The sequence below is a fragment of the Miscanthus floridulus genome, chromosome 6, assembly GCF_019320115.1.
Source record: "Miscanthus floridulus cultivar M001 chromosome 6, ASM1932011v1, whole genome shotgun sequence".
NCBI lineage: Eukaryota > Viridiplantae > Streptophyta > Magnoliopsida > Poales > Poaceae > Miscanthus > Miscanthus floridulus.
Genome location: NC_089585.1, coordinates 133,613,494 through 133,640,706, shown reverse-complemented (window position 1 = coordinate 133,640,706; position 27,213 = coordinate 133,613,494). Strand labels below are relative to the sequence as shown.

At 48.4% G+C, this 27,213-nt stretch overlaps 1 protein-coding gene across 1 annotated transcript; it reads left to right on the top strand.

Annotated features, from left to right (window-relative positions):
* Positions 1–305: 305 nt before the first annotated feature.
* On the top strand, positions 306–5,737 carry LOC136459711 (putative disease resistance protein RGA3). The gene is made up of 2 exons (XM_066459553.1): positions 306–3,856; positions 5,118–5,737. Exon 1 carries the CDS (start codon positions 448–450, stop codon positions 3,835–3,837), a length of 3,390 nt encoding a protein of 1,129 aa, XP_066315650.1. The 5' UTR covers positions 306–447; the 3' UTR covers positions 3,838–3,856; positions 5,118–5,737.
* The last annotated feature ends 21,476 nt before the right edge of the window (positions 5,738–27,213 follow it).

Sequence of the window (27,213 nt, the reverse complement as noted above, 5' to 3'; positions counted from 1 at the left end):
TGGCATGTTTTATGGTTCTACATTGGCTAGAGGTGGAGGAGAGGGACAAAACCCACTAAGCCCCGGTTCTAATCATGGCGCGTAACCGTTTTGTCTATTACAAATTTGGGAATAAATTGTACGACCGGGAATCATTCTCGTATATCCGAACGAGGCTTAAATTAGTATAATTTCCACTGAGATTTTTTAATTTTGACTATCTTTTATTAAAATTTGTACTATTAGCCCATTCTAACAAACGAAAATTCATATTTTGTCCTGGAAACCTTGGTCCTTCCTCCCGAACAAGACGAAAAAATTCGACGTTTCCAACGCCACGGCCTCGCGATTTCTCTTCCCCGACGCGGCGATGGCGCCTCCGCCTCCCCCACACCACTCCAACCAGCCAGCGAATCGCGCCTTCCCGCCCGCATCGAACTCCCCGTCGAGCCCCGGACGGAGACTCCAATGGCGTGTTCGGCCGCGGCGGCCGCCGCGGGGTGGCTGGTGTCGCCGTTCCTCGACAACCTGAGCAGCCGGCTCCGCTCCTACGCCGACGACCTCCTTCGCTACCTCCCCCTCTCGGAGTCCGCCTCCGCCGACCTCCAGCGCCTCAAGGACTACCTCCTCCGCCTGCACGCGTACGCCTCCACCGTGGAGCGCGCCCAGCGCCGCCCGCCCCACCCCACGCTCCTCGCCTGGTTCAACCGCCTCCAGGACGCCGCGCACGACGCCGACGACATCCTCGACGAGATCAGCTACAGGCGCCTTGCGGATGCCCTCATCGGACCCCGCCCCGACCTCTGCAGCATCCTCGACACCCCCGGCCAGCTTTGCAGCCGCCTGGTGTCAGTATGCTCCGACCACCCCTTCAAACGATTGCCCTCCGTCCTCGACAAGCTCGCCAACGCGTGTGCGGACTACGCCGGGATCGCCTCCCTCGTGGGGATCGATGCCCCCAAGTCGCCGCAGCGTGGGAACCGGCTCTCCAGGAATTCTAGCTCCATCATCCCGGCCGACGACGCCTTCTTCGGCCGCCAACGCGAGCTCCACGTTCTGGTCGAAATGTTAGTTGGTGGCAACGGCTCTGCTCAACTACAGAGCCAGAGTGTCCCGGTTGTCGCCATTGTTGGGGATGGTGGGATCGGCAAGACGAAGCTGGCTCAGACGGCATTTAATCATGCCAACATTCAGGAGCACTTTGATCCCCTCATGTGGGTGTGCGTCTCCAGCCATCTGGATGATATGAGGATTACTAGGGAGATACTGCAGGCTGCTACGGATTGGAAGGTGGATTATGATGGGATAGTGAATTTTGATAGGCTGCAAAAATTGCTTGTCTCTGCTGTTGCAGGGAGGAGGTTCTTGCTTGTCCTAGATGATGTTTGGGATGACAACGAGATGAGCATGTGGGATAACGGGGAGAGGTGGAGGAAGCTACTAGCTCCTCTGCAGAATGGGAATCAAGAAAGCAGGATCATTGTCACGACACGCATGAAGATGGTTGCTGACATGCTAGGCGTGAGGATGCCAGTGATGTTAGGTGGGTTGGAAACTAAAGAGAATTGGTTGCTGCTTAAGAAGTGTGCACTAGGTAGCGAGAATAGTCGCGAACACCCACGTTTGCAGGATATTGGGAGGAAAATTGCATCGAATCTTAATGGATCCCCTCTTGCAGCCAGAGTTATTGGTGGGAGGCTCAGTAATACTCGAATTGCAAGGGAGTGGAACAATATCTCGGAGACAGATATTCATGGTGACATTGTCTCGACACTTCTGTCGAGCTATTATCATCTCCCGCAACACTTGCAACATTGCTTTGCATATTGCAGCATATTTCCAAAGAACTGGAAGTTTGAGCGTAAGAAATTGATCAGAATGTGGATAGCACAGGGTTTTGTTCATATGGAAAATGGAAGCATGGAGGATGCAGGTATAGAATATTTCAAACAACTGTTGGCAAGATCATTCTTTCATACTCTTAGGCAGGGAAACAGAACGCACTATGTCATGCATGACCTGATTCACGATTTGGCACAAATCGTTTCCCGCTGTGATTGTGCAAGGATGGAAGGCAACAAGTCTAAAACCATACCGTCGACTGTTAGACATGTATCTGTTTCAAGCAGCTCTCTACCATGGCTGAAGGAGCAATTTGACTTGAGAAGATTACGGACATTAGTTGTATTTAAAGATTCATCGATGACCTCAAGTACTATTCCACATGATTTTCTTGCTGAGGTAAAGAATGTACGCACGTTAGATCTCACAGGATGCCTTATATCAGAGGTACCTGAAGCAATTGGTTATCTAATTCATCTGCGTTACATAGCACTTCCTGGTACTATCAAGATGCTACCTGAATCTGTGAGCATGTTACTGCATCTTCAGACTCTTGATATTCCAAAGAAGTGTCAGCTCGATGGTTTTCCTAAGGGCATGCACCTGTTGGTCAACTTGCGCCATCTTGGCGTAGATTTAACATACATGTCAATGATAAGGGGTATTGGTACTCTAGTTAATCTTCAAGGGTCTATTGAATTCCATGTTAAAAAAGAACAAGGGCAGAGCTTAGTGGAGTTGAAGGATATGAACAACCTTCATGGTCTACTTCACATCAAGTACCTGGAAAACGTTCAATGCAAGGAGGAAGCTTGCAATGCTGAATTATCCAATAAGCGATATCTTAAAATTCTGAAACTTGAATGGAACTCTGCGAGTTCAGCTTTTGGTCCCACCAGGGATGCTGAAGTATTAGAAGGCTTAGAACCTAATCCAAACTTGGAAGAGCTTCATATTAAAAGGTACAAGGGGGAATCATCACCAAGCTGGTGGGAGGTGAAAATTCTGTCCCAGCTTAAGTCCTTGTATCTGACAAACTGCAGGAGGTGGAAGCTACTTCCTTCACTTGGACAGCTTCCACTTCTGAAGGTGTTGCACCTTAAGGAGATGTGCTCAGTTACTGAAATCAGCCCTAAATTCTATGGTGGTGGCCCTGAGTCATTTCCATCACTGAAGTATCTTGAGTTTGATGATATGCCAAACTTAGTTAGTTGGGTTGGAGAAAATGGTGCCTCATTTTTTCCTTGCCTGCAGAAACTGAAGATTTTAAACTGTCCGAAATTGATTGAAGTGCCCTTGCTTCCTCCTACAACAAAAAGTGTGACAGTAGAAAGAACTCAAAAGATTTATGATCTCAAATTGACCCCATACTGTTCATCAAAATCACGCAAATTCATTTTGGAAATTTCTTCTGGACACATATTGAACGAAGGGTTCTTACACCAGAAACACCTTGAAGCTACTGAGGTTCTAAACATTAGAGGTTGTTGGGGTTTGGAGCATGCTGGAGGATTCCGGTTATTATCATCATTAAGAAAATTGCGATTATCTCAGTGCAACATGGATGGTGAACAGCTGAGTTTGTGTTTGCAGCACTTAACTTGTCTTGCCTCATTAGACATAGTTTACTGCCAGAATATCACATCTTTTCTCTTGCCAGCAGGTTCAAGGCATTTTGAAACACTCCAGCATTTGTGCTTTCAGGATTGCCAGATGCTTTCTTCCTTGGCTAACCTGGATAGCTTTGTTTTCCTAAAAAGTTTGATCATTGAGAGGTGCATAAGAGTAAAGACAGAGTCTTTACCAGCTAAGCTGGAGGGAATGAGATCTCTTAACAAACTTAGCATCTTGCACTGCCCAGGGTTTCAAACACTACCGAGCAACATTCCATTGTCCCTGGAATTTCTTCATTTGACTGGGTGCCATCCAGTGTTGATTCAAGGGCTCCTTGAGAAGCAAGGTCCAGAGTGGGAGAAGATTGCCCCTTTCTCTCAAATCAAAGTAATACTAAAGTGACGCCTTCTGTTGTTGCATGGTATGTTCTTAGTTCTTACCCTATAATATTGGATCGCCTTTTACTCTTATTGCGCGTGATGGTTTCAGTATGTTAGTACAACTGTGCACATGAGTTCAATTTATTTTAACTCTAGGGCAATGGTGTGACAACTGTAGAATAGTTCTGGGCTTGTTGGCTGCATTAAATGATTATTATAACTAGGTCAATTGGCTTATACAATCACATGGCATGGTCTAGTATACAATAAAGGGTCCTAATCTTTCTCGACTAAAACCTAGTATTTGTTATACTTGTGTTAGGTTTTTAATATATCTAACTTGATTTTGTTGTTTAATTGCGATTAGAGTCCACTGGTTTAAGGGATAGGATGTTTCTCTTTCTTTGAGTATTTCCAGCGATTGTTTTCTTTTCCTAAAAATGGCTATACCATCTGTCATCACTTACTAGTATATACCATTATATCAGCTTCATACTCGACTAATTTTAGAAAACCCCATAGAGTATAAAGATCTAAGAATATTGTCTCATGAAATGACTTCAACTGACGAACTCGGCGAACTACACTTTCCCCTTTTATTGTGGGCATCCCACCTGGGCACTGAATAATGTTCCATAATACATTGGTGCCCACTAGTTTTTTTTTCTCAAACACCCCACTAGTATCCTTTTGACATTGCCATCTCGAATACTGCTTAGCTAAAATCTAGGTAGCGCCGTGACCATGAAGAGTGCAGCCCCAGCTTACCAGTTCCTTGTCCTTTGTATCAGGGTCGGAAGAAGGGCCGGTGTTGCCGGGGCTGCAGCACCAGCCATGCCGGTAGAATCTCTAAGTGAAATATAAGTCTAAAAATTAATCCTAAGAGAAAAAATGAGCCAAAAACTTGCAATTCAATCCATTTTTCACTTAATCCATCACCCCTTGTCTAGCTTGTTTGTCTCCACCACTGCTTGATATCTGATATCTCCATTATTGACTAGGAGATCATGGCTCATTGGTAAATAAAACAGTTGCTTATGTAGAAGGCACTCTTGGTTTCATCTTTTTATATTTCAAAAAATTAGTTCCCTGTAGTTCCATTAGAAAATGGTAGCAGTCTAGCAGAAATGTTCATTTAGCCACAGTTCTTCTCTCTCTTCTGGTAATGATCTTGCAATGTTACCACAGAGCCTCAAACCTCAAGTCATGGTTTTATGTCACATCATTAACTAGTATTGTTAAGATTTATAGTTTTTGAACCTTGACATTTCTCATAATTGGGCTTCAGTGTGCCTCTTTTAGGTGCTTGTCTTGCTGAATGGAAGTGAGTTGGCAGAACAGAGATCTGGATTTTGGACATGAAATTGGTGATTAGGATCCTCTATACATTTGCAATAGGATGTCAATAAACAAGGTCTGAGACTTCTCTTCAGAGCTTCTCGAGGAAACAAATAAGAGAGGCAAACCTCTCTAGTGTCAGTATAGGGAAGTAACATTTTTCCTAGTGTCAAATAGGGAGTTCGTTCACCCCACCTCGCGTCAATGCATCGTCTGCCCGCTCAAGCAGAATGTAATATCCACTGATAAGGGAAACTGAAGCGTCTATGCCTTAATCATCAATTTCACTTCTCTTAAGGTTTGTCTTTGGTTTTGGTGCCTTTTTCTTTGCTGACTCCTGTACATTTTGTATTTTCTCTCTCCTTTTTTCGTACTGTTTTTCTCTATACGTTTTTCTAAGTCCTTGTACGGTTGTACCTAGCCCTCTTCCTTTATTAATAGGATTTGGCACACTCTTCCTTCTTTAATAGGATTTGGTACACTGGTGCCAGTTTGTTGAAAAAAAACTCTCTCTTAAGGTTGCTTTGCTTCAGTGTTTTAGTTAGTCCAGAACATGCAGGAGTTTTGGAATGTATACTCTAGGATCAGGAAGTGTTTGAACAGTGAGCAGATCAGAGTCCTTGTGTGAGATGAAGACTGTTTATACTCATTACTTATCTTGCCAAATTAACTATGGATTTCACAGGGCATGATTTGTCCTCCCTGTATGTTGTATTTTCTCCCAGAATAAATCTGAATCCTATATATATGTATAAATGTTTAAAATTAGTTGTTGTTGTTAGTAGAAGGGCGGGCCTGGTGCAAGCGGTAGAGTCTTACCGCCTATGACCGGAAGGTTCTGGATTCGAGTCGCGGTCTTCTCACATTGCACAGGCGAGGGTAAGGCTTGCCACTGACACCCTTCCCCAGACTCCGCACAGAGCGGGAGCTCTTTGCACTGGGTACGTCCTTTTTGTTGTTGTTAGTACTGAAAGGTATTATTTATTACTTTGGTCACTGTGTATTGATCCAACACTTGCACCACGGGGAACAGGGTGCAAGACAACCTTAGTTAGATGGGAACCGAACACAATCGCCAAATCACACTGTATGTATATACTACATGTAAATTCCCCTCAGGCAGCTAAACTCAATGTGGATCCAGAGAATCTTAAATACGGGGGTGAGAAGAGAAATCGGTGTTAACCGGACTAAGGCTTGATTAAGAACCTGGAACCTGATTACCTGAAGCTGATGACACAAACTGAAGAGCAGTACAAGATACCTGGCTAAGAGAGCATGTGTGAGCTCATGCTTTATCGGATTGTTGGCACTCTGGATAGAAGGTATTGGCACTTGTCAGTTGTCACACATACTCGTATAACTGACATAAGTGGTTATGTGCATGGCGTGAGACGCCAAGGTTGGCTTTTGTTAGGTAGTGGTAGCAAGAGTTTGTCCCCAACCCTACTGCAGTTTGTTTATTCTTTTGGCTATCATTGTGCATTTATATTATTACTCCTAGTGCATTTATAGTCCAAGCTGACTAGGATGCATGGAATATACCAAAAACATATAGTGATATGATACTGAGTGACAAAACTTTGTTATCCTTCGTTTCTCAGTGACCTGGCAGAAACTTCGTCTGCACTCCATTCTTACAGAATCATTCCTTTGCTACAAGAATCTGGCATCGAGAAAGGCATTGGGGAACACGAACAAGAGAATGCAGGCTATTTATGGGGCGGGATTGCGGGAACACAGGTCAAGCTAGTTACTTCAAGAATGTGATCTAATGAAATAGGGATAGAGGAGACAAAGGACATCTGATCTGATGCATGAGGCAACTGTATCACGACCTGCATGGAAGGTGTACCTGGCCGTGGGGGATGATGCTAAGCAGTGTGAGCTTTCTCTGCAATGGGCTCTGAGCTTCATCCCACCACAGATGTCATTGGTTCTTCTCCACGTCAACAGGCCAGTTACAGTGATTCCCTATGGTAAGAAACTCACTGTTTATTCAAATCTAGTTTCAGATGGCATGTGTGTATGTCCTTGATTCTTTGAGGTCGCACAAAATAGCCATGCTACTTGTGGGTGGGACTGTCACTTGGCTGGAATCTAACATAAATTTTACTGACCATTCTTTCCCTCTTACATTCTATAGCCACTTAATTTATTTTCAGATGTATTGGGAGCTCCAGTGAAAGCAAGTATTGTCGGTGTTTCGAATAAATACCAACGAGTAAATTTTTGTTATTGCGCGTCTGACCCGGATGGTGTGCTAAAAGACACCAGGTTTATACTGGTTCGGATAGAATGTCCCTACGTCCAGTTCGTGGCTGCTGCTCGTGTTATTAGCACTGAAAAGTTCGTAATAGGGGTTATAAACGGGCGAGAGAGGGACATGTCCCAAGTCTATGGTGAAAAGGTCGAATGGATGCTGAGAGTTTGGTTGCTGCTCAGCTATGTGTGATGTGAGGCGTGATGTGTTGAATTGATCGGTCCCCTTAGTGGGGTGCTCTATCTTTCCTTTTATAGGGAAAGCAGTGATTATAGATGGGAGAAAGAAGAGAAACCATAGGCAAAGGAGGTCCTTCAAAGATGCCGAGTCTTTCTTTTCCTCTGAGCGAGTCCCGCTGACACGGCAGACGGTACCAGGGATAGTTCTATGCTGGGTGCATGTCCATTGATCCTGATAGGACCGCGTTGGGCGTCTGTCCGCTGATGATGCCATGTTCTGGCTTTGTCAGCAAGTGGTCACATCCCATCCCGCCCTGGCGGGCGGTGCGACGGACCAGGGTGCTGATCCGCGACCCTACGGGGAGCAGACGGCGCAGTGACCGCGCGTCCGTTACTGTAGATGATGCGAGTTTCCTCCTAGACCGTAGTGGTTGTTGTATGCTTCCGTCAGGATCCGCGCCCGAGGGCAAATGTCGGCGCCTACAACATTGTTCGGTCTCTGACATGCCTGGAAAGGCTTAAAGCGCCCGTCTTGTCATATCCTGACGGTACTTTCCTGCAGGCGTGCAGGGTATGGTCCTCGGTATTACGGTTGACTTGAGTGCCGTGCCTTATCTGCACGCATAGTTATGAAGGAGCAGCGTGCAGACGTCGGGCGAGGCGGAGCCAGCCCCTGGACGTCGGGCGAGGCGGAGCCAGCCCCCGGACGTCGGGCGAGGCAGAGTCTGCCCTCAGACATCGGGCGAGGCGGAGCCAGCCCCTGGACGTCGGGCGAGGCGGAGCCACCCCCGGACGTCGGGCGAGGCGGAGTCTGCCCTCAGACGTCGGGCGAGGCGGAGCCAGCCCCCAGAAGTTGGGCGAGGTGGAGCCAGCCCCCAAACATCAGGCGAGGCAGAGCCAGCCCTCGGGGGTCGAGCGAGATAGAGTCTTTCCTCAGACGTCGGGCGAGGCAGAGCCAGCCCTCGGGGCTTGGGCGAGGCAGAGCCTACCCTTAGACGTCGTGCGAGGCAGAGCCAGTCCTCTGGAGTCAGCTTGAGGCGGGCCCATGGTCTCGGTGGACGGACGAGGAGTGACCCGGCATGTGGTGTAGTCGCGCTCTTGATCGTGCGGGTGAATCAACATTGACAGTCATTAGCTCCTCCTCTTCGGATACCCTAATATTGGTCCCCGACAGTAGCCCTGAGCCCCCGGGCGATTCGAGTAGAATTGCCTGGGGGATTTTTTGACTTGCCAGCGGGTGCGCGCGAGCGCACCCGGTGGGTGTTGCCCCCGAGCCTGTGGAGGAGTAGGATACTCCTTCAAAGGGTTTTTCGAAAGAGAGGATTCTAAGAGCCCTGGCCCTTTATTGTTGCCCACGGTGTGCCCTGAAGATGGTGATTTCTCCTTCGTCGAGGTCGGACCCTTCGCGGGTATGGTCGTGAGATTTGGTGGTTGTTTAGCCGGATAGCTCAATTGGGACCCTGGTATCCTGTTCGCGGGGATCCGGCCAGGGTCAGCCCGGCTAAGACTCGATCGTGGGCCGAGACTCTCGTGAAGCTCGTGCGCCTGAGTTTTGGCCACTCGTGGGCCCATCCTTTGTCGTAAGGGTGCCTTGGGACGACCGTCGAAACCGTTGATGGGCTAGCCCTCAAACTCCTGGGCCCAGGCAGGCCGGAGGAACGCTTTTTGACTCGTATCCCTTTTACTAGTAAAGAGTCCTGGTCCGCCCGGGGAGGCGAAACATCCGACGCGTCTTCGGAGGGAAAGGATAGACATTGTGGGCGCATATCCCGCGATGTGACATGGTGGCAGATCGTGGTAGGCGTGGAGATCTAGGCGGACGGTTGCCTTCCTCGCGTCCATCGTCCCTATATAACCAAAGGGTTCGCCCCTAGGGTTTCGTACTTTGTCTTCTTGCCTTTGCATCTACAACCTCTGCCGCCAATCGCCTAAGCCTCCCGCATTCGTGTCTCAACCATCGTCGAATTCGCATCCACCCACTCCAATCCTCTAATGGAGCCATGGTGCCACTCCGATATCACCCTCCAGTGCCTGGAGGGCCTCGTTCGCCATGGTCTTCTTTGTGCATGGACCACCGTCGAGGAGTGGCGGCTGCCCGGTGTTGAGGACACACCGTCGCCGCCCGACGGCTACGTCGTGTCCTTCGCTCACTTCCACAGCGGGGATTCGCCACCCTCGCCCACAAGTTTCTTTGGGGATTGCTGCACTACTACAAAGGTAGAGCTGTAGCACCTTAATCCCAATGGAATCTAGCACATTATGGCGTTCATCACCCTATGTAAGGGATTCTTGGGGATTAGTCCCCACTTTGACCTATGGCGGTACTTCTTCGCCATCACCCACCTGAAGAAGCAGGAGCTGAACATGCCAATGGGATGCGCCGACATTCAGCTCCACAACAACCAGGTCAGCGAGTACCCGCTGATGCGTCTGTCGACCTCCAATAAGGGGTGGCATTCGCATTGGTTCTACATCAAGAACAACGCAGCCGCCCCCTTGCTAGAGTTCACTGGGGGCCTCATCAAAGAGGTCCCGGACTCATGGAGGAAGTGGGGAGTCCTGGAGAAAGACAAGAAGAGAATCCTGAAGGAGAGGGGCGTGAAGGGGTCGGGGATCATTGGTGCCTACCACACACGAAGGGTGGCACCACTGATGAGGCGTTCACTTCCCCTACACATGATGGCGCCCGGGGCGTCACTCGATGGGACGACGCTCTCCAAGGGAGCGCTCTCCCCCTTCGAAGTGGCACAGCGCATCAAGGAGGCGATGGAGCCTTCGTAGGACGACGTTGGCGCTATCCTCGAGTTTGTGTATCTAGTGCCGGGCACCCCCAATGCGGCCAGAACCGGGGTACATCGTCTTCGTAAGTTTTCTTTCCTCGTGCCTCCTTTTTCATTGAACTCCCGACCTCTTGATGCTGATATTGAGATAGGGGGACCAGCCAAAGAAACTCATCCTTATGGATCACCCGGCTCCGCTGTCAAAGGACCCATCCGTGATGGCGGCTAATCGCGCCGAGGCCAAGCGGCAGAGGAAGGCGAAGGAGGACGAGTGGAGGAAGAAACAGTAGAAGCTGCGGGCACGGGAGCGAGGGGAGGACACGGATAGTGATGATGACGATGACGACGAGGAAGATGATGAGGTAGTTGTCGACACCGAGTGGGATGACCTAGAGGGCGAGGATATGCTGATAGGTATCCACTCATCCTTGCAGGGACCCTTTCCATTTCATGCGGGGGGAAGTGCGCCCATGTGGCCAATGGAGACGGGCCGAACCGTCAGCCCATCCTCAGAACTAGTAGGGGTGGGCAGATCTGCCACTGCTCCCGAGGTGCCAACGGAGTGGGGTGGCTCCTCCGCCACGCCTCAGGAGTCAGCAGGGGCGAGCGGATCTACCACCGCACCCGAGGTGCCGACGGAGGGGGCGGCTCCGCTACCGTGCCCCAAGAGATAATAGGAGTGAGCGGGCCTGCCGCCATGTCCGAGGTGCCGATGGAGGGGGGTGGCTCCGCTGTCGCGCCTCGGGATGCAAGGGAGGTGAGCCCCTCTGCCCGGCCTCGTCCCAACAAGGTGGAGCAAGGACCTAGGGGTTCGTCCCCCAAACGTATCATTCGCCCAACAACGCCGATGTAAGTCATTGACTCCTCTATTTTTTTCTATTTTCAGCGTGACTTACGCCTTTTGTTTCTTGCAGCGTCCTGAGACGGGGCAGCTTTTTGGCATTGGTGCCCAAGAAGAGTGTCGCCATTTAGGTAAGGCGGTGGCCGTCGGCCAATGTTGCACCCATTTCGGGCAGGCGCGGCGCTGGTGTTGCTGCCTCGTTGGCCGGCCAGGCGCTGCCCGCGGTGGTGCCCGTGCCCTCGGTGGGACAAGCAGGCATAGGGGCTCGAAGGATGCCCTCGGAGGTTGCTGAAGGACCGGTGATAGAGGCGGTGCTGCTGCCGACAATGGGTCGTCCGACCTCGGCGGGCATGATACAGCCGGACGAGGCCCCACCGAGGCAAGCGGAGGTGGTGGCGGCCATGACAGGTGGGCCACGGCCAGACGCCACCGTGGTGGCACCCGAGGTAGCGACGTGACCCGCATCTCCGGTAGCCCAAATGATGGCTCTCGACATGGGCCGGACGGAGAGGGTCATGGTCGAGGAGTCCCTGGGCATCATGGCGGTGGTGGAGAGGACCAGCGGGGGTTGCCCTTGGCCCTGCCGTCGAGAGGCAGCCACTCATCCGCACGGGGCGAGCCTATGCTCCAATGGGTAGATCCGTAGGACCCGACATCGACACTCTTCTCGCTCGATGATGCTACTGAGAGCATAGAGCTGGAGAGTCTCAACGAGGGGATCTCAGCCATGCTAGAAGCTTTGAACCAGGCCAGGGGCGCCCTGTGCAACGTCGTCATTCCCACTAGTCAGGTATTCACTTAATCTTGCTTTTCACCCTCTTCTTTCTTTATGTGTTTTTGTGTTCTGACCATCATCTTTTTTTTAGTCCCTTATCGCTCGCAGCTAGGAGAAATCCCGGTTCCATCGTGAGCAAAAGGAAAGCTGGGACCGCCTCGTCGAAGAGGCCCAGATGCACGGGAATGTGTCTGCCTAGCTTGTTGCCACCCAACAGAGGGTGGCCGAGCTGACTCCTTAGGCCGAGGAGGCGGCCAGTCTCCGACTATGGGAGGCCGAGGCCCATCGGGACGCGGAGGAGGCCAAGAAGGCATTTGAGGAACTATCGGGAAGGGCACGGCAGGATGAGGCGGAGGCCACCAGAGTCTAGAAGGAGCGGAACGAGCTGCTCTAGAGGGACGCCAAGGCCCGCCAGTGGATCATTGACCTCCTGGCCGAGGCAGAGAAGGAGTGGGAGCTCAAGCCAGGAGTCGAGGAGAGGTTCACGGCCCTACAGCAGAGGGCAAACCTAGATGTCGAGGCGGTAACCCAGCTGTGCAAGGAGCCAGATGAGCACGACGAGGCACAGTAGAGGATTGGCTCCCTCTAGGCCAAGCTTGGGACCACGATGACCCGAAGGCTAGAGGCCAAGAGCGTTTTTGTCGGGCTAGCCACGGAGCTCGCCGTGGCGCGGAGGATCCTTCAGGTGGAGAGCGACGAGCATGATCTCCTGCGCGCTGCCCTTAGGGTCGTCTACGATGACCTGGAGGTGGCGCGGTCGGAGGGGACCAGCTCGCTTGCAGCCCGTGCCGTAGATATCACGGTGCGGGTGCGCTAACTCAAGAGGGAAGCTCTTCGCTCTAGGATCACCCAAGCCTTTGCCATCGCCCGCTCTCATTACGTGGACAATATTGACTTGGAGACTACGAAGCCTCTGAGCTGGATGAGATAGAGACGGCAGTGACTCCTCTCGCGCAGAACCTGGCAGACAAAGTTGAAGACATAGTTCTCCCCCGGAGGGGATAGTTAGTCAAATAGGTTGGATGAGCATTATTGTAATCTATGGACAAGTGCCAACCCTTTTGTATCTTAAAAACAATTTTGTCATTTTGTTTTGTTTGATTGAATTTGTTTCCTTCCCTTTTTGTATGCGAAAAGAGAAAGCTCACGTATTCTGACCCTTTCGTTCGTTAAGACCGTAGGGCCCGAGGTGTAAGGGGAGAACTTCGATCATGCTGGTGAGCAAAAGACACCGTAGCCGCTGAGGCGTAGGTGTTTTGTAGTCCAACCAGACGTGATCAATTATTCATTTCCACAAACCTTGCCACTAGGCTTAGCGTGAACAAGAGGTCTGACATGGTGACTATTTCAGAAAAGGTATACTTATACCTTTATCAGCCCCGAGTGAGATCCGATCCTTTGTCGTTGCTAGGGTCGGATGTCACTGAAAATCGAGGAGAGGATAGAGAAACTTAGTAGGAAAAAATCATCTCTTGTATTCGCACGTACCCCCTCCCTAGGATCTTAGCTATCATTCTACGACCGTGCATTAGGTCTCCTTGCAAGTCCAACCTTCCTCGAGCCCCCACGCGTGGCGAGGATTCGATCAAGGGTCAGCTCATGTTTGTGACTGTCGCCCCATCCATGGTTTCCACAACTGGAGGGGTTGAGTTAACGTTACTTGCCTCGGTGGCTCAAGTGACGTGCTCGGTGAGCTTGCTAACGGGCATGTTCAAACAGAATCCGATTTTGTCATTTATGATGGGGTCGGCAAAGCCCTCACGTGGCATTCCATTGCTCCATAACCTGCCTTCCAACAGATTCCCCCTTAATGGGGATTCTATGGGCTCGGCTAGAGGCTAGGATCGAACGAGAAGGTTGAGATGACCTTGTCCGCTTCTAAGTGGGACATGCATAGGCCACTGAGGCTCATCTGTGTTTTCCCCCTGGCTCTTTGTTCGACATGAGGTGGCCTCGGGCCCTCCGTGAGTCGGCCTTCAAACCTTAGTCTTTTGATCTAGGATCGAGCGGCTTGAGCCCCCGAGCCCCGTGGGGTTTGGTAGGGGTCTTCCGTGATTCATGCGTCACCTTGTCCTTGGTTTCCATATCCAAAGGGGTTGAGCTGATGACACTTGCCTCGATAGCTCGAGTGTCACACTCAGTGAGCTCGCTAACGGGCATGTTCGAGTGGAATCTAGGTCTGTCATCCGCTGACGGGGTCAGCAGAGCCTCATGTGGCATTCCACTACTTCTTAACCCGCCTCTCGGCAGATACCCGAGCCGTTTGATAGGCTTGGGTGGCCCATTGGCCTCTCCTCAATGGAGATTCTATGGGCTTGGCTCGAGGTTAGAATCGAACGAGAGAGGTCAAGAGGTCCCTGTCCACTTCTAAGCAGGGTCAGGCAAGGCCGCTGGGGCTCATCTCGGTTTTTCTCCCCTGGCTCTATTTGACATGAGGCAGCCTTGAGCCCTTCATGGGCCGGCCTTCGAACCTCGGTCGGTTGTCGCTCATATCGAATGAGACGACTACCACTTCGTGACACGACGCGAAGCGTTATGATGCAACAATCGCATATGCGATGCTTGGATGTATGAGATGAATGTATGAATGATTGAATGAATGATCATATAAAGAAATAGCGAGGGTCGGTAATGTTACCTTGATGGCACGAGTGATGGGTTCTGGGAGTTCTTACCGGATATGTCCATGTGGGGTTTGGGTTCGACGTTCATGACTGGGCTGGTGTAACCTGCACGAGCTTCCCATTCTTCCGTATCTATCATTCGGTAGCGGCTTGAGCTGTTCGATCGACTTGGGTGACCCGACAGCCTCTCCTTGATGGAGATTCCATAGGTAGGTCCCTCCGTACCCTTCCCAAGGAGGTTAAGGTTTGGAGTGTAGAGACAAAGACTCTGATCGTGTTGGTGGGCAAAAATGTCATAGCCGCTAGGGCATAGGGTCCTAGCGGTCTGACCAGGTTTACTCATAGTTTTGTGCCCGCACATCGTGTCTCTAGTTTTTAAACATAAGGAGGGGTCGGGCAAAGAGAAATGTCTCATGAATAGACACTCTCTCCAGCCCCCGAGCGATGTCCGATCCCCTACCATTGCTGGGGTCGGAGGCTCGGTATCAAAATTAATGCGTAAAGTAAGTAAGTAAGGATGCTTGTCTCTCGATGGTGGCTTAGAGCCGGTCGATCGACCTAGGCACTGGTATTACCTCGATGGTAAGAGTGATGGGTTTGGAAAACTTCCACCGGATACGAGCATGATCCAGTCTGCTCCTTACCCATTTCTCGTTAGTGGACAAGCCATCCAATCAACTCGTGTTACCTATTGTGACAAGTTTTTCCCACACAAATAGAGAATGAGGACATCCAGCGCAAGAATTTAGTTAAGCAGGTAAGCCAAGTGGAGAAAACTTGTCGCAACTTGGACAAGCTATTGAATTTTGGTCTAACAAACGGTCTCTTAGCTCTTCTCCCCTTTTTGCATAAAGAGTTAGTGCATTCCGACCCTTTTCGTTTGTTGAGGTCATAAAATCTCGGAGTGCGGGCGAGCCAATTCTGATCACGCTGGTGAGTAAAGACACTATAACCGCTGGGGCGTAGGTATCCCGCAATCTGACTAGTTATACTCAGAGCTTGTTCCTATAAACCTAGCTCCTAAGTCCTAATGTAAAAAGAGGGGCAGAGTACAGATAATGTTTGCCAAATAGAAATGGTCATATCAGCCCCTAAGTGAGATCCGACCCCTTGCCGCTGCTGGGGTCGGGTGTCACTAAAAAATTAGGGAGTCGGATAACAAAACTGATAAGAGAAAGTGTGCGTTTATTAAGGGTAAAGGCAACATAGCTATTCAATGTTCCAGACATTGGTGAAGACTTCGCCGTCGTTGGTCTTGAGCTTGTAGGCGCCTAGACGGAGTATCTCCACAACTACTTACGGTCCCTCCCATAGTGGGGAGAGCTTATGGCGGCCCTTGTTGCTCTATATGAGGCGGAGGACCAAGTCCCCGACATTGAAGGCTCGACCCCGCACTCGTCGGCTGTGGTACCGTCACAATGCCTGTTGGTACTTGGCCGAGCGGAGGAGGGCAACATCGCACGCTTCGTCCAGCTGGTCCATGGCGTCCTCGTGGGATGCCTTGACTCCCTATTCATCGTACGCCCTGATGCTCAGTGCTCCATAGTCGAGGTTGGTTGGGAGGATGGCATCAGAACCATAGACCATGAAGATGGGTGTGTAGCCGGTGGCTCGACTGGGGGTTGTCCTCAGGCTCCAAAGCACCAAGGGGAGCTTGGTGACCCATCTTACGCCAAACTTGTTCAACCAGTTGAAGATCTTGTGCTTAAGGCCCTGTAGAACCATGCCATTTGTGCGCTCGACCTGCCCATTCATTCAGGGGTGTGCTACGGAGGCCCAGTCGACGCGCATGTGACGTTCATCGCAAAATTGGAGGAACTTCATTCCTGTGAACTGCATGCCATTGTCTATGATGTTGGAGTTTGGAACTCCAAAGCGATGGACGATGTTGAGGAAGAATAGGACAACTTGCTCAAACTTTATCGTAGAGATCGGTCGAGCTTCTATCCACTTTGTAAACTTGTCTACGGTGACACGCAAGTGGGTGTAGCTCCTGGGCACTTTTTTGACAGGTCCAACCAGATCAAGCCCCCAGACTGCGAATGGCCAAGTGATGGGGATTGTCTAGAGCGCTTGGGCTGGTAGGTGAGTCTGCCGAGCATAGTACTAGCACCCTTCGTAGGTGCGTACGATCTGTTCAGCATCGACTACCGCGGTAGACCAGTAGAAGCCCTATCGGAATGCGTTTCTGACCAGGGTTCTAGGCGTGGCATTGTGACCACAGATCCCACTGTGGATATCGCTCAGCAAATGCTTTCCTTATTCCATGGGGATGCAGCGCTGTAGGATCCTAGTGTGGCTTCATTTGTAGAGTTTGCCCTCCACAAGAACGAAGGACTTGGTGCGACATGCGAACCATCGGGCCTCTGTCTTGTCCATTGGTAGCATGTCATGGAGGAGGTAGTCGAGGTAGGGTGTCCTCCAGTTGAGCAGAGGGTCGGGCTCCGTCGCTGGGTCCTCTTCAAGCTCCATGACTTTGGAGCTGAATGGAGCCAACAGTTGGTCAGCCCCCGAGCCTAGAATGGGTGGACCATCACCAGCTTGTTTGAACCCCTCGTAGCGAACCAAGGGCTTGTGCTGGTTGCTGGCGAAGACGCCCATTGGCACCGGCTCTCGGCTGGATGCTACTTTTGCAAGTGCGTCGGCCACCTTGTTGAGGCGCCTCAGGATGTGATTGAGCTCGAGGCTGTCGAACTTATCCTCCAACCGGCGAACTTCTCAGTAGTATGCAGCCATCTTGGTGTTGTGGTAGCTTGACTCATTCATGACTTGGTTGACGACCAGTTGGGAATCTCCTCGAACGTCGAGCCATCGGATGCCCAACTCGATGTGTTGGAGACCTAATTCCGGGGTACCCAATGAGGTGAAACTAATAACCATCGAACGTTGATGCTTCCGGTCAGACAAGAACGCTACTACGCTTCTTGCCTGAACGATGGAAGCTTGGTTCTACCTCGCCTGACCCTCGAGGGCTAGACTCTGCCTCGCTCGATGTCCGAGGGTAGGCTCCGCCTCGCCCGACGGCTGAGGGCATGCTCCGCCTCACCCGATGGCTGAGGGCTAGCTCTGCCTCGCCTGACGTCTAAGGGCGGGCTTTGTCTCGCTCGACGGCTGAGGGCAGGCTCCACCTCGCCCAACGTCTGAGGGCTAGCTCTGCCTTGCCCAACAGCTAAGGGCTGGCTTTGCCTCACCCGATGTCTAAGGGCTAGCTCTGCCCCGCCCGACGTTCGAGGGTGGGCTCTGCCTCGCCCGACGACTGCACCCTGCTCCTTCATAGAGATGAGCACAGGGTACGATAGGACATTCGAGTCAACCATAGTACCGAGGACCATGCCCTGCACGCCTGCAGGAAGGTACCATCATGATACGATGGGACGGGTCCTTTAAGCACTTTCTGACCTAACAGAGCCTGAATAGTGTTGTAGGCGCCGCCATCGGCCCTCAGGCGTGGATACTGACACAGGCATACGACAACCACTACCATCCAAGGAGGAACTCACATCATCTACAGTAACAGGCGTATAGTCATTTCCCCGTCTACTCCCCGTAGAGTCATGGCTCAGCGCCCTGACACACTGCACCGTCCGTTTGGGGAGGATGGGACATGACCACTCGCTGAGATGAAGTCAGAGCCTAGCCCTATCAAGATCAACGAAACATGCTATCCCTGGCATGGTCTGCCATGTCAGCAGGACAGGCTCAATGGAAAAGGAAGACCCAGCACCCTCGAAGGACCTTCTCTACCATTGGTTTTTTTCCTATTTCTCCCATATGTAACCCCTGCTCCCCCCTTAGTCTATAAAAGGGAGGGCAGGGCGCCCCACTAAGGGGACCGACTTTTGACGGATCAATTCCACACACAGCACATAGCCAAGCAGCAACTGAGCTCTTGGCGTCCTTTTGACCTTTCCATCAGAGACTTGGGACCTGTCCCTCTCTCGATTGTTTGTACCCCCTACTACAAACCTTTTTTGGTACTAATAACACGAGCAGCAGCAAATTGGATGTAGGGACATTCTGCTCGAACCAGTATAAACCTTGTGTCCTTTAGTACACCATCCGAGCCTAACGCGCAACAATTATAAATTTACTAGTTGGTGTTTGTTCGAAACACCGACAGTTGGCGCACCAGATAGGTGCCTTTGCGCGTTCCAAATCAAGCCTCGGATGGCTAGCCACAGAATCAGCTGGATCTCGGGTGCACACATGTGTTTTGGTGACCTAGACTTCATCGTCACGGTGGGAGGAGAGTTGGCATTGGCCCACTGTAGGGTTGAGATGGCGACTAGAGGGGGTGAATAGTCATTTCTAAAACTTAATCGCGTCGGCTAACCGAAACAAGTGCGGAATTAAAACTATCGGTCTAGCCAAGACTACACCCCTCTATCTATGTTCTCTAGCACCTTGCAAAGATCCTAATTAAGCAACAAAGGTGCCGGGCTAGCTAGAGCTCACCTAACCAATTCTATGAGCAAGGTCACACAAACCTATGCCACTAGTATTTCAAGCAATGAGGGAGCTCCTACACATGCTAATAAGCAAAAGCACAAAGCCAACTAAGCTCACTAGCAATGCTCAATAACAAGACAACCAATGCCAAATTAGAGAGCGCAAATACTTAGCTACACAAACTAAGCAAAGTGAATAACAAGGTTACCAAACTAAATTAGCCACGCAAGAGAGCTACTTCTATGCTACACAAGCAAGAAGGTAACTAGTGAGCTACACAAGCTAACTAATTACAAGAGCAACTACACAAGCACAATGTAAAAGTAATCACAAGCTTGTGTAAGGGGATTGCAAACCAACGGGAAGAACAAGGTTGACACGGTGATTTTCTCCTGAGGTTCACGTGCTTGCCAACACGCTACGTCCCCGTTGTGTCGACCGCTCACTTGGAGGTTCGGCGGCTAATTGGCATCACCTGCCAAGCTCGCATGTCAGGCACCGCAAGAACCTACCCCAAAAGTGAGGGTAGCTCAATGACACGCTCAACTAGAGTTGCTCTTCACGGCTCCCGTTGGGCGAGCACAATGCCCCTCACAAAGCTCTTCTCCGGAGCACCGCACAAGCTTCTTGCGGGCTTCGACGGAGACCACCACCAAGCCGTCTAGGAGGTGGCAACCTCCAAGAGTAACAAGCACCACCGGCTTGCAACTCGATCACCTAGTGCCACTCGATGCAATCTCACAATGCAACGCACTAGAATCACACTCACTCGCAATCGATTCACGCTCTTGCAAGCACAAGTGAGTTAGAGGGCATCCAAGCACTCCTACACAAGCCACATAGGCGTGAGGGTGCTCAGCAAGCAGCCCAAGGCCGTCCACACACTCCTTTTATAGCCCCAAGGGCTAAAATAGCCGTTACCCCTTCACTGGGCAAAGCGCGTACTGACCGGACGCGCAGGTCATAACGACCGGACGTTGAAACCCAGCGTCCGGTCACTTACAGAGAGGTTCCAGCGATATTTTTCAGCGACCGAACGCGTCCGGTCATCACTGACCGGACTCTCCCAGCATTCGGTCGCTTCTGGACACAATAAAAACACTGATCGGATGCTGGGACCAGACGCGCAGGTGCTGACCGGACGCTGGAACCCAGCGTCCGGTCGTTTTTCGCGCCAGCGTCCGGTCACAGACCTTTCAACGCTAAAACGGCTATAACTCTTAGCTCCGAACTCCGATTTCGATGATCTTGGACATTTTGGAAAGCTTACTCAGAGAGCTACACATCCCACATGCATACTTGATCCAAATCACAATGGATCAAAGCAGTATTCCAATCCAAGGACCATCCTATAGTTTAGAGTACACCGAAAAACCTTTTTCTCTTCTCTAAGTTGATTCACAACAACTCTAACTTCTTCTCCTTTGTAAATGTGCCAACACCACCAAGTGTGCACCACCATGTGTATGTGTGTTAGCTTTTCACAAACATTTTCCAAAGGATTAGTCACTCAACTTGCCACACCACTCGATCCTAGCGATGATGCAAAGTTAGATCACTCGAGTGGCACTAGATGACCGATATGCAAATAAGTTTGCCCCTCTTGATAGTACGGCCATCTATCCTAAACCCGGTCATCAACTTCTCTACACACCTATGACCAGTGAAATGAAATGCCCTAGGTTATACCTTTGCCTTGCGCATTTCATTCCATCTCCAATGTCGATGCAACACATGCACCAACATGATCAACAATGATATGATCCACTTCATATCATCACATGATCATATTGGTTCATCGATCTTGACTTCACTTGCTTTTCACCGTTGCCTTCGTCCATCGGCGCCAAGTCTTGCTCAAGCTTCACCGCCACGCGGTCCATCGCTCCAAAGCCTCCGACTTGCCCTTCACGCTTGCAACCGGTCCATCAAGCCAAGTCTTGTCTTGATCTTCTCTACCTTGATCACATGACTCAATGTCATGTCTCATGTGCAATAAGCTCCTTCATCATCACATGTGTGAGCTTTGCAACATCTCCAAACCATTTTCACCTTCACGGCATATGTTGCTCACACATATGTACTTATGGACTAATCACTTGTGTATCTCACATAAACACAATTAGTCCACCTAGGGTTGTCACTCAATTACCAAAACCACACAAGGACCTTTCAATCTCTCCCTTTTTGGCAATTGATGACAACTCTACAAAGATATGGAAATTAAGCCCTGTTGGATTCATGTTGCTTGCCCAAGTAATTTTACCATGTGTAAATGATTTTGGACAAGTACCACAAACCTAAAATGGTAGTATTAGCTCCCCCTACATGTGTGCTAGAGTGTTTGTTTTGAAGCTCGCACATATGCATAGATTGAAATTGTGGGAGAGTAATTACTACTAAATGATGCTAAGGTGTATAAAGTAAACCTTTGAAGCGTGATACCAATCGGAGTTGCACCTTTAAGTTCATCCTTAGCACCATGGTTAGCTAGATATCACTTGGAAATAAAATCACTAGATACCTCATGAGATCAACATTAAAAGCAAGGTACTAGCATCACTTGTAAAGCATACCAAGTGTCTAGCTATCATCTTATGCATGCTAGTTATCAAATCATCATTCAAGTTCTACAACTAGCATACACCACACAAGCATGCATGTTGAATTTGAAAGCTTATGCAATGCAAGCAAGCACATGAATATGCACATATCAAATGCAATCAATCAAAGTTCATGAGCCTGCTCCCCCTACTTGTGTGCTTCTCTTGTCCAAGAATTTTGATCCATCTCTTTTCTTCAATGTTGCTCCCTCTTTGTCCATGTCCATGTCCAACCTCTACTTCTTTGTTTCAATCTCTCCCAAAGCTTTCATATCTTATCTCTCCCCCTTATACAATCTCAATCTCAAGGCTTTTCATATCTTTGTACAATCTCTCCCCCTTTGTCACCAATTTCCATAAAAGGTGTGCTTCTCATTGATGCAAAGGTATACATTTGGGGTAGATGGTTGAGACTTGAATCTTGCATTTTTATGGACATCACTTGATTGTTGGAATGACACCACTTGTAACTTGTACCACTTGTATCTTGTGTAGGGCTTATTGAGATACCACACATAGGATCTTTGATCTTGATATCAATTTGTGTGACACCTCCTCCTATGTGATAGCATGAGTCATCCATTTGATACTCTTGAGCTCTTGTAGGTGAGGGATGCATTTTCATTTGATGATCACTTAAAGTTGAGGATCACTTGTGGAACCATCGTCTTGCATGATTGATACCATGTGTAGATGTGATACCACTTGAAAGAATCTTCTAGTATGGAACCACTTGTTGGATTTATCAATAAAAACCATTTCTTGAACATTTGCTATCTTCATGAGTACCATTTATAGGATATTACTTGTAAGTTGATCTAGACATCACTTGTAGATTCTTGATGAAATACTTGAGTCTAGATACCACTTGTAACAAACAAACTAGATATCCATTTGCATTGTTGTCTTGTGCTTGTACTCTTATCACTATCATGAGCTTCTATAGTTGACTTGAACTAAATTGATTTTCTTAAGCTTCCAAGTCTGGTTTGAACCAATGACAAGCTTCTTCACACCTTTTGCAAGGGTTATCTTACCAATGTTGTACTTGTCACTTGTTAGCAATCCAAATTAAGTCAAGTAATTGGGTTTATTAGCTCATGAACAAATTCATATACTAACCACTAGATCAATTTATCATTCAAGCAATAGTGGTAGGCTATGAATTTAAACATTTCATTTGTTATGCATGATCCTATGAAACATGTACTATATGCACTAACCGCATACCAGTAAGGGATGAAATGATCATGCACATTACAATGGTACATTTGCTATGTTGGAGTAGGAGATAGTCACATAGATTCTAATTCATTACTCCAATAGCAATGTAAAGTCCAGTTATAAGTTTGGTGAAGACCAATAGACACCATTTTGAATTCCACTCTTCACCCATATAAAATGAATACCACTTATGATCAAGTGCACTTTCTTATTGTGGTTGGCTTGCTTCATCTTTTGATCTTTGCTTGCATGAGAGAACTATTTGGAATACCACTTGAAATATCATGACTAGCTCTCTTTTGGGTGTTGCTTGCTTTTCTTGGTCAATCCTTTTGATTGTTTCAACTAAACATCTCAAATGTCTCTTGGATCACCACTTCCATGTTAACCTTCCAAGTACTACACTTGGTTTACCTATACATAGGCGGCAAGCCCCTACACTAGGGAGAAGTGACCTCTCTCCAAAGAACCATTCTTTATACTCACTTGAAATAGCTTGATTGATTGATCTAAGTGATAGACTTATCTTGATGAGTAACCTTGATTCCTTCTTTAAGTCCTTTTCTTTCTAATTGTTTAAGTCCTTTTCTTTCTTCCAAATGATCTTCAATCATCACTTAGAACTTAAACTTCATCTCCATCTTGAGTTTGATTTTGATCTTCCAATTTGAGTACAAAAAGTGTGCAAAGTACACTCCACAATCAAATGCCATTGTACTCCTTTCTTGTCATGCTTCTAGATCATCTCAAAACCAAACTTAGGTGCCTCAATTACTTATAAACATGTTTCCAACTTGAGGACCTTTCAATCAAAGTGACTCTTGGTTAGCTCATGATCATTTAACTAGCAAGCTTCAACTCAAATATTTGCAAGCCATCAAATAATCCAATGAATCACTAACAACTTGAATATGGCACTTGTATGTTGTAGCACATTTGGACTTCACTCAATTATCATGGCATTGGGTTTGGATGTGCACTAGGCTTCATAACTTGACTCAACATATGATGATCAATATGAAGTCAATCGAATCAAGTCTCCAATGCCAATGGTACCTACAATCAATCATCCACTTTTTGATGGTACTCAAACAATTTTGGGTCCTCTCAAGTTAGGAGCGACATACTTAGGCAAAGCCTTAGTATGAGTAGCGGGATGTTTTACAATAGCAACTATAGAGGTACTACTATCATTCTTCCTAAGCATAGAATCATCATCAATTGAAATAGGCTTAGGAGTATTACCTAGGGGACATGAATGTGCCATGTGTCCCCTTTCCCGGCATGAGTAGCACTTTCTCTTTGATTGAACCTTCTCTTCCTTGCTCATGTGGTGCTTCTCATTGCCTTGCCTCTCATGGATTGCTTGGGCCTTCTTCTCAAGCTTGGTAGGACACTTAGAGGCAAAGTGTCCCGTACTTCCACACTTGAAGCACTTGATATGAGCATAATCTTTCTTCTCATCTTCATTCTTGCTCATCATCTTGGCATCTTGAGTTTGCATTGGATGCCTTGTTTTTCCACCCCTTCTTGTTTTCTTCTTCTTCATCATCAAGTCACCACCATCTTCATGGTTGATCTTGATTTGAACTTGAGGTGTCTTTTCTTGCTCAACTTGTGGCTTTGGTTGAGGCTCTTCTAGTTGCTTCACCAATTGCTTGGTTAGGCACATTGAGGTAAGGTGACCCCAAGTGCAGCACTTGAAGCACTTCACATGCTTGAGCCTCTCTTCTTCTTTTATCTTCTTGAGCTTCTCAATGTTAGGGCGACCATTTGCAAGGTGTCCCGCTTCATGACACCTATAGCACATGGTATGAGAGAGCTTTCTTTGTTGTATCTTCTTCATCTTTTTCTCTCTCTTTATTTTGCCCTTTGTCATCTTCTTCTTGAAGCCAAGGCCGCACTTGTCACCATAGTTTCTTTGAGTCTTCAACATATGCTCAAAGGTGAATTTTGAGTTGTAGCACCTCTCTAGCTTGTTGCTCAATTTCTTCACTTGTTCATTGAGCTCATTGTTCTCCTTCAAAAGGTTAGTCTCACAAGACATAGAGGTAGAACAAGTATCTATATGTGAAGAGCATGGCATATCTAATAAATCATCACAAGAGGTGGATACATGCTTCATGCCTACATCACAAGGGTTAGCAACATTTTGCAATTTTTCATTTGATCCATGTGATGAGCTCTCATTATTTTTAAGTTTCTTTGTAAATACTTTAATGAAAGAAGCATGTTGTTCTAATAATTCTTCATGAGATGCAAGTAGTGTCTCATGATTCAATTTTAGAACATCAAGTAATTTCTTATGTTCATCATAAGAGTTCTTTAGAAATGAGTTTTCATTTTCCAATTTCAATGTTTTAGCTTTCTCATTTTCTAAAGACATGGTTATGCTAGCAAGTCTACTAACAAGCTCATCATATGAATCAACATGATTAACCACATTAGCATTTGATACCTTGGTGTCACCTTGTGACATGAAACAATGTGGTGTAGTTGGAGAGCTTGTAGTAGCATCATCATTATGGCTTGAGCATGAACCAACATCATCAAGATCACCACCAAGTGTGCTTGAGGTAGAATATTTATGTGCAACACTTGTGTCATCATCATCAACCTTGTCAAGTGAACTTGTAGTGGATCGATCATCATCATCATCACTTGACCATGAGGTGGAGCAATCTTCCACGATCACCAAATTGTGGTTATGCTCAACACACTCATGTGCCTCCACCTTGTGATCATCCTCCTTCTTGAATTTCCCATCATCACTTATGGAGGAGTCACCATAGAAGGCTTGGAGTGCCATCCACATATCATGAGCACTTTCCAAGTCCCACACACGTCTAAAAACATCATCATGTAAAGCACACATTAGATAATAAAGAGCACGATGATCAAGTTGTAAGCAATCCTCTTGTGCTTGGGTTAGGTTGCCCTTATTCAAAGCATCATGAGAAAAATCAACAACAATGATCCACCATGCCTTGGGACCCAATCACGGAAATGATCAAGCATATGACGTTTCCACCGTGCATAGTGTGTGCCATCAAAAATGTGTGAGTCACAAACAACTTCTAGCCCAAAGTTCGCCATCCTCTCGGGTCGGTAAAGACCACAAATGAGAGACCTAGCTCTGATACCACTTGTAGGGTCGAGATGACGACTAGAGGGGGGGTGAATAGTCATTTCTAAAACTTAATCGCGTCGGCTAACCGAAACAAGTGCGGAATTAAAACTATCGGTCTAGCCAAGACTACACCCCTCTATCTATGTTCTCTAGCACCTTGCAAAGATCCTAATTAAGCAACAAAGGTGCCGGGCTAGCTAGAGCTCACCTAACCAATTCTATGAGCAATGTCACACAAACCTATGCCACTAGTATTTCAAGCAATGAGGGAGCTCCTACACATGCTAATAAGCAAAAGCACAAAGCCAACTAAGCTCACTAGCAATGCTCAATAACAAGACAACCAATGCCAAATTAGAGAGCGTAAATACTTAGCTACACAAACTAAGCAAAGTGACTAACAAGGTTACACAAACCAAATTAGCCACGCAAGGGAGCTACTTCTATGCTACACAAGCAAGAAGGTAACTAGTGAGCTACACAAGCTAACTAATTACAAGAGCAACTACACACGCACAATGTAAAAGTAATCACAAGCTTGTGTAAGGGGATTGCAAACCAACGGGAAGAACAAGGTTGACACGGTGATTTTCTCCTAAGGTTCACGTGCTTGCCAACACGCTACGTCCCCATTGTGTCGACCGCTCACTTGGAGGTTCGGCGGCTAATTGGCATCACCCGCTAAGCCCGCGCGTCGGGCACTGCAAGAACCTACCCCGAAAGTGAGGGTAGCTCAATGACACGCTCAACTAGAGTTGCTCTTCATGGCTCCCATTGGGCGAGCACAATGCCCCTTACAAAGCTCTTCTCTGGAGCACCGCACAAGCTTCTTGCGGGCTTCGACGGAGACCACCACCAAGCCGTCTAGGAGGTGGCAACCTCCAAGAGTAACAAGCAGCACCGGCTTGCAACTCGATCACCTAGTGCCACTCGATGCAATCTCACAATGCAACGCACTAGAATCACACTCACTCGCAATTGATTCACACTCTTGCAAGCACATGTGAGTTAGAGGGCATCCAAGCACTCCTACACAAGTCACATAGGCGTGAGGGTGCTCAGCAAGCAGCCCAAGGCCGGCCACACACTCTTTTTATAGCCCCAAGGGCTAAAATAGCCGTTACCCCTTCACTGGGCAAAGCGCGTACTGACCGGACGCTGAAACCCAGCGTCCGGTCACTTACAGAGAGGT

Coding starts and splice junctions, on each gene's coding strand:
- LOC136459711 (XM_066459553.1), top strand. CDS start 448: ATGGCGTGTTCGGCCGCGGCGGCCGCCGCGGGGTGGCTGGTGTCGCCG.